This window comes from Taeniopygia guttata, chromosome W, assembly GCF_048771995.1.
Source record: "Taeniopygia guttata chromosome W, bTaeGut7.mat, whole genome shotgun sequence".
NCBI lineage: Eukaryota > Metazoa > Chordata > Aves > Passeriformes > Estrildidae > Taeniopygia > Taeniopygia guttata.
The window spans coordinates 2,689,137-2,701,293 of NC_133064.1; the positions used below are offsets into that span (position 1 = coordinate 2,689,137).

Here is a 12,157-nt window from a genome sequence, read left to right on the forward strand (position 1 = left end):
CACCTACACATGTCCAAGCACTTTTTCCTTGCTGAGACCAAGAACCTTCACACCTGCTCAATTTTCAAGCAACACATTTGTTTGTAACAGAAAGGAGAGCCAAGATTATATTGACTAGTTCATGGGGATCAGTCACTAATATTTACTGCCAGATTTTTTATGGTGGGTAATTTAAATTGCAGTCAGTTGAACATCCAATGGGTAGTTGGCAATATGAACTCTCTGGGTGAAATTTCAAGAACACAGAAAAAAGCTTGAAAAGTTTGTTACACACTTTATTTTTTAATTTCGTTTGTTTGTATTCTGGAATTCTACACAATGATTCGATTAGAGCAAAAATCAGAAAAGCCAGAAGCCCAGCACTATCGGCTGCAAATGTCTGGTCAGAACTGCCAATCCCCATTCAATTTAGGAGCAGAACAAAAGGTAAGGAAGAGTTCTGGCCAGCTCCAAGCTCCCAGGAACCCTCTGCAGGAGCCTGCCTGTGCTGGGAAGGGAACACACGGTGCCAACTCCCACATCAGCTCCGTGGAGAATGGAGCTGGCCCTGCCAAGTTGCGGCTCCGCATTCTTCCCTCCCTCCTCTTCCCACATCTGTTTTGGCTGCACCTGGCACAGGGAGCCCAAGTGATGTCACCTGCCCAGTGAGGCCCTCTGGAACTCGCTGCTGGCACACAAACACTGGCCAGCACAGCCAGCTCGGCACCTGGGGGCATGGGGAACTGTCCCACCCGCTCTGGCTGCTGTCCCCTGCCCAGCCTTATGGGCAGTGCCAGGCGATAGGACTGAGACATTTCACAGAGATCTGGTCCTGCAGTGGAATAAAGATACATCTATTCAAAGGGAAAGGGAAGTATTTCACATTCCTACATAAAGGTGAGCACTTGGTTAATTACACTGAATTCACAGGATTTACAAGCTTAGACAGGGACAGCAACCAAAGCTCCTACAGGAACCCTTCTCTTCCCTCCTCTTTTGAACTGAACTTTTGTAAAGGGACAACAAAACACCCAAACCCCAGCACAATGCAATGTTAATTCCCTAAGGAAAAAACACTGTGAGGCTTACTGAGGGGATGGCAAGAGCAAGAGTAGATTGATTTCACTTCCCTCACTAATATAAAGCAGGTACGGCTTGCTTTCCTCTAAGACATTAGCACTGGGGTGCTGCTGCAAGGCCAAAAATATATTAAAAAATGATGACATCAGACCAAAACGAATCTGTTAAGACCAGTTCCCACAGTGCAATGTTTCCTGGAAGGTTTTCCCTACTCAGCCAGCGTGTCATTCCCCACATTTGCAAACAACAAAACAAAACAGTATTTCATTTGCTCAGTTAAAATCAGGTATTTTTACACAGTAAATTAAAAACATGTAATAGACCTCAAATAATGTCACCACTAATTAACTGATTACTGAAAACCTCTTTTTCATACTTCATGTGTTATTAAACCCTTTCAGAAATTGCTGGTATCCAGCCTCACATCAGAGACGAGGCAACTGCTCAAAAATGGAAATAGAATTTATTTCATTATGCAATTTTTATGCACAGAACTGACTCACAGAAGTATACTTAGGCCCTGGATAACATCCAAGTTAATAATTAATTATGTTTTAAACTACTTGCAGTGTAATTCCCAATATTTCTCATTTTACTTGTTCTTTTTTAACGCTGTATATGTGACTGCACATGACTGACTGGTGAGCAAAAAGGGCAGAAACAAGGAGAGACTAACTATTCAACGGACACATGGTAAGAGATAGAAGCAATCACAGTCAGCATCAGATTTATTGTCTAAAATTAACGATCAAAGATTAGTCTTAAAGCATCTTTGAGGCTCTTGCTGAAAAATAATCCTACAGCACTGCTCATCCTGGAATCAGGAGAAAATCCTCAGCATACTGCCAAATGCAATTCAGCAAAGTAAGCAGATAGTCAGTACCTAACCATCTCACTGCCACAGCACCAGCAAAGCCTGCCTCTGCAAAGGGGTACCAGCAGGAAAAGGCAGATGGATCTGCAGGTCTCCTCCCTCCCCTGATGGCTGCCATGCAAGCAGAAGTGCCTCTGGGGAGCACAGGCTGTCCTTGCAGCTCTGTCCCACACAAAGCTCCCTCTGCAGCTCAGAGCCTTTGGGTCTTTCTCTCCCCTTTTTCCAGCTTTTTTGAGACAAAGCTGACAGTCATGGCAGGTCATGGGCATTCGGAGCTGAACCTCTCTCTCACTGAAGATTTAACTCCCACCTTATAGCAAAGTTGTAAAAATTATTTTCTATAATCCATAAAGTACATCCTGGAAGTTTTTATTTCCAACCCAGGCTGAAAGGGAAGTGGCAGCTTTCCAACAAAGCACTGACAGCTCTGGACTCACACCACAGCACAAAGTGCAATTTTCATTTTATTTGAACAACTCATCTCATTCCTTTGCCTTCAGCTCTGGAAGCTTCTCCCACACACCCTTTTAATTTTTTCATTCCTTTCAGAGACAAACACCTGGCTGGTCATAATGCCAGGTTAATTAATGATTAATTAATTTATTTTTCTGTACTAACTGCTGATTTTTGGAAGTTCCGAATGCCATCCTGGTGTTCATCCTGGACTTCAGATGAAGAGATACAGTAATGTATTTTACAGTGAGATTTAATCTGTAAACTAAGTAAACAGGATAGATTTGGCTTTGGAATAGCTGCTGAACTAAAAACTTCAGTTCACGTGCAGAATTTCTGTTCTGTTTACGTGTACAAAACATGCACATTCAGAAACTCATCATTACTTGACAGCTTTTCTCAAATAGAAAACCAGCTGAACATCACAAAAAGCAATCAACACCCTCTGCTTTCTTATCTGCAATTTTCTGTGGCCAGATCTGCACCAAGGCAGGCTGGCACCTGCAGCGTTAAACCCGTGTCAGCATTTCCATTATAAATTCTCCACTTCAGAGATTTCTGTGTAACTAAACTCACATACAGATTTTCCATGCAGGAGCAAAGAGTTTATTACTGCTATTTTAAAAAGTGATACTATTTCCATCTCTGCTGCTCCACGTTTTATTCTGGTTTCTTCACAGGGAAGTAGCAACAGATACAGTTTTCAAGGGGAAAAAGAAATTCACACAAAATTCAGAATCCCAGGGAGCTCTGCGAATGTGGAGGGATGAGGTAAAAAGACAGCACTGGTGATTCTTGACTCTCTGAAAACTTGACTAAAAGTTACATATGGGTTTCTTAATTCTGCAAGCTAATTTACAGTACTTGCCATGAATTCTCTCCCCACAGGGGGAGAAGAAAAAAAGGAAAATTTATTCAGGTCCTCGGTACTTCCCACCTTGAAAACCAGCTCCTGCTCTGCTCAGGTTTGAGTGTGCCCACCTGCCCCTTCCCCAGCAGCCAGAGCACTTCAGAACAGGCCTGCAAGCTGATGGACACGAGAATTAAGGAGGGCAAGTGATTTCCTGTTGAGAAGAGCTGATTTTGTCCTTAACAGAAAAGCCAGAGACCCAAGGAATGGAATTCATCATCCTCTACCTGCAGCTGTCAACAAAGTCCTTATCTGCAGAGAGCTGAGGTTTTCCAGATGGCCATCTGCACTCCTTGCAGAGCAAGGGGAGAGCCAGGAAATTCACAGCACTATTCATCTGAACCATTTAAACCTCCAGCTAAGGCCACATGACTTATTTCCTAGAAATGCCAGCTAAGAGTCCAGGTAGCCATCCCAGCTTGACATGAGCTCAGCCTTTACTTAACATTTTACTCTATCTGGTAATGAAAGACATCCTGCTTGCCCCAAAGCACTTGTCTAGAAGAGCAGATATTTGAAAGGTCACAACCACTCGGAGCAGCAGGACTGCAGACGCCCGCTCGGATGTTTGCTCTGAGATAAATCAGGCTGCAGCAGCTGCTGCTCCCAACCCCGGCCCAGGCCCTATATCAATCACATACACATAAACTTCTTGCACTGGGACACACCACAATTATTTTTCTTTCACACTATCAACTATAAACCATGGCAACCTCTCCCCTCAGCTCAAGAGATCAGATATTTCAGGCACTCCCTTACTCACATCACAGATCTTCCAAACAAACTTCTGTGGGACAGATTAAAAATGGCACCTTAACAAATAATGTTCTGTGGTCAAAAATGCAACAAAACTCGCACCAAAACTCTTCCATCCCCCACACTTCCCATGGCATCCTGCCCAGCCCATCACCTCTACCCACAGTATTTCGGGATTTACTACAAAGATGAGAAACACCACAAAAAAGGCTTAAGTTTCAGTTAGTTCTTTTCCTTTGAGAGTTTCTGCCCTGCAGGATGCAGTGCCATGTGGGCTGGGCACCTCTGTGCCTGCCATGCTGCACAGCTGCCTCAATCCATTCCTCACGGTAACTCAAACCAAGAGCACAGAGGAACAGATTTCCTCATTCTCCTCTGGGAACACTGAAGCGTGTCTTTGGGGTGGGAATTGTTACTACAGGGGGGATGAAAACAGGGACTTTGAGAGGAGATCCTTTAGGAAAATGAGAACTGTTGCACAGACCCCAGAGCACATTCCTGCAAACCTCTTCTGCCTCTGTGCTAGGTCTGACACCCCACAGCTACTTAGAAAACTGGCTGCAGTGGGTCTTCATGAACAGCAGATCTTGGAATGGAGCAAGGGATAACAAAGAAGAAAGGGAAAATAAGACATACGTTTTTTCTGCTCCTTTATGTGTCCTGGAACCAAACCTGTACCAGGAAGGGATTTCTTTCTATTTCACGCTTTCAAGAGCTCCAAAGAAGGTTGGAAAAACACCAAGTCCATAAGCTTTTCCATGGGAAAGCTGCAGAGTCACCCCTGGCCTTGCTGCAGGGAGCAGCTGTCCCTGTGCTGCATTTCAGAGTCTGAGAGCACAGGAGCCATGGAGCCTGAAAACTCCTCAGCGACCGTGCCACAGCTGGAGCCAGAGCTCGCAATGCTAAATAGAGCATCCCTGAGCTGGGAACTTGAGTGGGCCGTGTTGGATTGCACAGCAAAGCAATTTAAGCAAATGACTAATCTAAACCCTTCAGTTTAGCTCCTACTTTAGGCTTTGGAAAAGTGGCTGAAAAACATCAGCCATCAATCCTCGCCTGCTGTAACAAAGCAAAGCCAGAAGATTAATTTTGCCATCCTAACACCAAATCAAGGCAAATCCAAACAGACTGTTTACTGAGTTGTGTCAAACCACTTGCACTTGGACTTGGATCAGGACTTGCAGCATACAAAAGGCATGACATGTTTTTCACTTCCAGAAGGAAGAAAGAAAAATTACTAGAAGATTAGTATAAGAAATTACTAATAAATATTATTTTTTTCCCAGACTTCTTGGTACCTTAACTAAGCCAGTACTTTGATTAAAGTTACCCTAAGATTCCCAGAGTCTTAACAACTATTTCATTACAATGCACATTTTAGAAGTGTGCAGAGGTCCACGTGTGTCCGTTACACTTAGAAAGTGCCAAAGTATTTGTTTTTAAGACCAGAGTGCACGAAGAGCTCTCTACGCAGCAAGGTCTCAGCCAACTAAACTAACAAGAACATTTAATTTGCTATTTGAATGCTCTGATTTTAAAAAAAATCTTTCCAGCTGACGTAACAGCTGGAATTAGCGTGAATTAAGAAACATGTGACAGTAAGAGCTGAAAATATTACACTGGATGCAATCATATCAAAGAGCAAAGTTACATTAGATTAGAAATAAAGACGATTTGTGGCCTGCTCCAATGAAACGTAGAACATTCCAGCACTAACAATGGAAGTGCTGCAGTTGGCTCCAGTGTGGCAGCCTTTGTAAGGCAATCTGTGTTTTACCAGCACAGCACGCCCATCATACTTACTGCGGTGCCGGCTGCCGTAGGACCAGGGCTGCCACGACCCTCCTTACCAACAGCTTGACTTTGTTCTTCTGGCCCACGCGTGACAAGAATCCTGAAGTGCTGCTGCCTCATGTTTTGATCTGGTCTGATTTTAAACAAGCATCCCTGCCCTTGAGGCATCCGCTCTACTGAATCGCTTCTAGGTATTTCTGCCCTGTTCCTGCTGTTTCCAGGCAGCTCTGAATTCAGCCCATCACCTGTGGGGCTAATTCCTTCTGCTGGTGGCTGGACAGGGTAGGAAGTACTCCTTTCCAGCCGTATCCGAGGGTACCTGACCAATCTGTCCCCTTTTGTTCCGGTAAAGCCAAAGTTACCTCCACCTTCTGCGCCCGTACTGCTTGTCGGTGGCTGCTGTAACTGGAGAACAAAGAACTTTTTCCCTGAATTTGCTGACAGATCTGGCACATGCTGCAAGGACCAGCGCCGGGGCTCTGAGGTGGGAGTGCTATTTGGAGTGTCAGGACCAAAGGGAAGTAGAGTAACTTGAGGCACCTCTGCACTTGAGGCGCGATGCTGAATCCTCACACCACTTATGTTTACACCTGAAGCCGCTTCACTTGCTTCTTGCCGTTGGGCAGTTAGCAGAGCCTCCTCGCTCTGCGGATTAGTACTACAGAACATTCTACGGTTACAGCAAACAGTTCCATCTGTCTGCGGCCCCAACTCTTCCGTCAGCCCGGGTGAAGAACCTTCAGGAGTCACCTGCAGAGCGCTCAGAGAAGAGCGCTTTTCAACAGGGGATGCATAACGCTCCCTGAAGTCTGAGAATTTCCAGGGCAGCGTCTCCTCCGGAGGTTCCGGGGCCGCGCACTCATCGGCGCAGCCGTCGGCAGCTTTGCGCTGGAGCGAGATCTGCATGGACGAGCTCCTGGTGGGGCGCGCGTCGATGCCGTTCAGCAGCTGCGGGATAAACATGGATGTGCTCCTTTTCAAGGAGCCCACTTCGTGCAAATCTCCATCGCCACTGTAATCCGGTCCGTGCCGCGAGAACGCGTGAGGGCTGCTTCTTCTTGGCAAGGTGTGGAATGCCATGAAAAAGTCATCTTCTCTCTCCCGGGCAAGGATCTCCGATTCGGGGGCTGTGTTGCTTCTCCCAGAGCCAAAATGAAACCGCAGCCGATGGGCCATGATTTTACAGAGAGAAGAAAAGGAGAGGGAGAACGGCAACAATTCAGGCACTGCCAGAAGTTAAAAACCAAAGACATAAACTCCAAGAAAAAGTGTCCCATCTGCCAGTCGGTTAGCACTGCAGCCCTGGGAGCGACAGATAGCAGAAATAGCCCAAGTGGCAAGCAGCATTCCAGGCATGATTGGGCAGGAGCAGTCAGCGCTCCTACACACACGGTGACATAGGGTAGGATGGTGGGAGTCACGTGGCCTGGTTCCCCCTCTCCAATGTAAGTGTGTGAGGAGTTTGTTTTTTCCTTTTTTTTTTTTTTTTTTTAATGCCAGCAAGAGCCTGAAACAGCACCTTCCCAGCTGCTCCTTTTCCATCAGGGAGGAGCGGCCCCAGAGGGAGAGCTCTCACAGCTGACTGAGGCAGCGAATACACTCAGCACTGCTATAAATCTAAACCACATCAGATTCGCAGGGCACACTTGGAGAAAGCACTTGCAGAAAAATCTAACTACAACAAAACACTTCCATTTTGTGTTAAAAGTTTAAATCAACACCACATGCAAATGAGGAAAATTCTTTCAAGCATAACATTTTAGTGTGTTACAGCTCTGGGCTGTCATGGCAGAACAGGAATAAATACAACATGGTTACACTTAAAATTTTAACCGTGCTCATAACAAAATTAAGCAACAAACTTTTGCCTTTAAAAAGCCCCAGCAGCAATATAACCTGCAGTTCCCTTTGAGCAACTACAAATTACCAACAAAGCAATCATACATATGGCAAAGATCTCTCACACAGTAAAACCAGTAGAAACGTGCAGGACAGCAAGTCAGAAAGCTCCTTTTCCAGATTTGCCAGGCAGTACAGGTGAGGGAAAAGCAGAGCTGGGTGTTGCATGTCTGTTTGCACTGATTTGTCCCAGCCCCTGCACAGAACTGCCTGCTCCTGGCTGGCCTCCAGCGAGGGAGTCAGCAATGCCACCACGCGTGGCACTGCCAGCACAGAGTACAGTTACACTCTGAGAGCCAGAAGAGCTCAGGAGAAGGACAGGCAGACAGGGTACACTAGAACGTGCACCAACCACCTTAAATCAGCTCTGCTACAACAAAGATACTCCGTGCCCTGAGGGCACTCGCACTTCTTAGCACATACCAGAAAAACTCTGGTTAACCAGAAGGCAGCTCCATCTCAGGGCCTGGACAGCTGCTCCCTGCGAGAACTAGAAAGCCTGAATGTTGTCAACAGCTCTGAAAACCTGTATGTGACGGGTCAGTCCTCTGCTGAGACATCTGAACTCTGCTTACAAGCAGCTTGCTTTCGAAAGCCAAAAAATTACCAATCCCAAGAGCAATGGCAGCTCAAACTGATCAAACTGCCAGCAACCAGCACAATCCCACAATTTTTTATGTGGATTATGAAACGCAACAAAAATGTGAACAGCTTCCACACAGCAATGGTCCTGGACACTGCATCGTAGAAGCACAGGTGTTGGTATTATTTTATCTTATTTTTCAGCTAAAGCATGTTACTCAATAACACTGTCTCTGCATCCGAAAGGAGGCTGCATCACATTTACTCTGTTGAGATTGGGTAAGAGAAAGGCAAAGACACCTGCAGAGACAGAGTGTGCTTTGGTAATCTGGGAACAAGAAGAAGAAAGAAAGTCCTTCCAAAAAAGCCATTTAAATATTGACAATAAGTATGTGAGAGTAAAGCCAAAAGAATCAGTTCAGCGTCTCCTCATTCTATAAACACAACCTGATAGAAACTTGCTATTCCAAACCCCCCAAAGCAGTCAGCTTGCCATAGACCTCCTGCAAGGAAAGCCATGCTTCCCAACCCCAGGTGCTGCTTTGGCCAGGAGGTTCCAAGCCCAAAGACAGACTGACTTCGGAGGCAGAACAGAAGGAGAATACACACAAATTGGTTCAACAATAAAAAGCGCTGAAACTGCCATGGTAAGGCCGGTACTGCACACCCAAACTCGAAAATCCAAAGCAGTATGTCTGAAATAAGTATCCCAAACCTGTAATTTCCCAGCTGTCAATGCATAGAACCTCCCCTGTTCCTGTGGCACCTTTGCATTCCAATGGCACATGGAAGTTTGAATAGTGCAAGTGGTCATTATAATCATTATATACAAATAATTATGCTCCTGGTCAGTCCCTGTAGAGGCACAGTGCCACCGGTTCACCAATTTACTTCTTCCTGACAAAAGATCCAGTCATCCAGCTGCCAAGTCCTTTTTCTCCCCAGATTACAGCTTCTGTGGTTTCCTTTGCTCTTTATTTATGAGGAAGATAGAAGAACCTATTTGTTGGAGACAGATGCTTTTACACTGTCTTTATCTTCAGAAAGCAAACAAGTTTCTCCAGCCCAGAAAATGTTAATTCCTGATCTCATGAACAGAGATGGTGTTACAATGTTCAAAAGGCAAACCCCCAAGAGCCATGCATCAGTGTGCCACTGCGCTGGCACGTTTAACCCCAGATGTACAGAGGGACACTGACACTTTTCCCACGGATCAAAACTATTCCAGAAGCTAGCAGCAGTCCGATGGTGAAAGCCTTCTCCTGGAAAGCTACTGCATCAGCCAAACACAGGGAAAGACTAAACCACTAACAACATGTGAGCGCTGTGAGGCAGAGATGAAACCCACCATTTTGCCATGACCTTAAACCTTCACGCATGCACTGTGCGCACAAGGTGCAGCTCTGGTAACCACCTCCCCAAGCAAGATGCAGAAGCATTAAAGGACTGGAAAGGGACACTAAAATGATAAAGCAATTGCTTTATCAGCAACTGAAAAGGTCAGGACTTTATTGGTTTGAAGTGGAGAGGCCTGCAGAAGGACAGAGTGAGGGTGAGGAGGACCATCTTGGTCTGACTCAGAAGGGCACTACTTTAGTGCCCTTTCAGTCCCAGACTCAAATGGTTTTTACACCTCTATTTGTGTTTCTTGGCACGCTCACTGAAACAACCATCTGAAGAAACCTTCAAGCTGTGTTGTATTTCTATCAGCTGTGGCACACAGAGCCTTGTGATTAGCATAACATAACCAAGACAAGCACTCACCAGTCTGTTTTCATCAAACACCTCGAACAGCAGCCGATGGTTGGTTGGGTTTACCTGTGAGAAAATCCAAATGTCACTGCAAGTTCAGTAGCTGGACAATAACAATCTGGGTACTAGCTCAGGCAGCAATCAAATCAATGTAAACAGGACAGGACTAACAGGTCTGATGTAAATCTTTACTTGAACTGGAGCACCAGAACCTTACTGCAACTGGGAAGAGCATGGCAGTTGACATGAAAGCTTTTACCTGCATTCCCCTGGCAGAGGACCCCAGTCCCAGGCTGGACACAATATCAAGGCTCCCTGACTGACTGATTTATGAGGAGCAAGAATTTTGCTGCATTTCCTTCACAATTTCACCTTCAGATATGTTTCTGACTGTCCATTGCTCATCATCTCTAGCCCATTTATTACTCACATCCTTGGAACAACCAGCAGAAATTTCCCCAACACCTGAAAACACCAAATATACCTCCAGAAAATTATTTACTTAAACTGAAGCAGAAAGACTGCCAACGTTTAAAAGGGCAAAATCAAACATAAAAAGAGCTTCGTCAGAAAGACAAAACAGCTGCTATTAAGCAAGTTTTATAGCATTTGATCCAGTTGATATATTTTTTCAGAAAAGCTTTGCAAGCTGGGTTACTACAACCAGCATATTTAATTAAGAAAATTTAGAACTAGTATACCACAATTCTGTGGGATGGAGATGGACTTCCCAGTTTTGAGAAAATCAGAGAACTGTGACACACAAAATAGGGTCTAAATTACTTTACAGGTCCCATTATTGCTGAGGACACTCAAGATGTTTTAACAGAGCATTTGTGAACTACACCAGAGGTTTTGCAGCAGGGTTGTGTACTCCCTTTTCCTAAGACTTATGATCTGTATTACTCAGCTGCAAACCCCAGAAAAGCTGTTTGGTGCAGTGTCCCAGTAAGCACTCCCCACGACAGTGAGGCCTGTGCATGGAACATTCCACTGGTGGCACTGCTGTCCCAGAGCTCCCATCTGCCACACCAGCCCTCAGGCACTGCTCGAGGGTAATGTTTGAAACCCCTGAAATTCTACCTGACCCGCTTTTTTCAAAGCTACATCTGCACTACAAGTCACAAGTCAACTATTCCTTGGAAGAACATTGTATGCAACCGAGTAGCAAAGTGACTGCCCTTCACAATTATATAATTGCAAGTTGGGAAACAATTTCTAAGGAACCTGCAGCCAATTCCTGCTGAGCATGCCATCCCCTCACAAACACAACAGCAAGTACATCAGGGCAAGCAGGTCTTTGGAGTAAACATATAAACAAATAGAAAATAACATTAGCTGTACCATCTATTTGATAAACAAATAGAAAATAACATTAGCTGTACATGTTCTAATAATGACCACAAATAAAGAGTAACTTACTCTGAAGTAAAACTCTTCATTCCATTTAGGGTTCAGCGTCTGTAAAAAAAATAACAATATTTACATCTAATGCAAGTGACAGTTTTCTAGGGAAACAAAAGAGAAAGAAAAGCATGTAATAAAAGAAATTGAAAAATACATTGCCATCTAGAGATTCTCTATTGAGTAAACCAAATGTGGGAGGCTATTTGAGTCAGATGACCCTAAAATAGACATTAAATATAAATAGAATTTGATGATTAAAAGACAAATCATTGGGAACCTATAGAAATAAAATCTGAAGAACATTTCATTCTCAAGATTCATTTAAACCCAGATGAGAAAAAAAGTATTTTTTAATCACAAAAGCAACTTTAGGGCTCCAAGAATATTCTCAGATTTATACTGTGAAATAAACAGAAAAATAAAAAAAAAAACCAAAACAAACACCCCAAAAAAACCAAAAGTAAAACCAAAAGAAAAGGTTATTCCTTGGAATAGGTAAGATACTCTTCCAATGTTCTCCCAGCCCAAGGATTTTAATTTTAACAACCTGACTAAAATGCACAGAATAAACGTCCATATATATTGCCAGCTGAAGTGAGCTCAAACATGACCTAATTGACACAAAAGAGATGAGAAGTACAAACAGTAATTTGGACAATCCAAGCTTGAGT

The 12,157-nt window shown here is 44.3% G+C and overlaps 1 protein-coding gene across 11 annotated transcripts in view; it reads right to left on the bottom strand.

The window, feature by feature from the left end:
* Positions 1–12,157, bottom strand: part of LOC140680233 (E3 ubiquitin-protein ligase NEDD4-like) — an 85,396-nt gene that overhangs the window by 35,813 nt on the left and 37,426 nt on the right. For 5 of the 11 annotated variants that reach the window (XM_072923050.1, XM_072923049.1, XM_072923048.1 and 2 more), the window contains 2 exons: positions 11,502–11,540; positions 10,092–10,145 (listed from right to left, as the gene is read on the bottom strand). In XM_072923050.1, the coding sequence (XP_072779151.1) occupies positions 10,092–10,145; positions 11,502–11,540 (93 nt within the window). The other 6 variants (XM_072923047.1, XM_072923046.1, XM_072923045.1 and 3 more) reach the window with 4 other exon arrangements.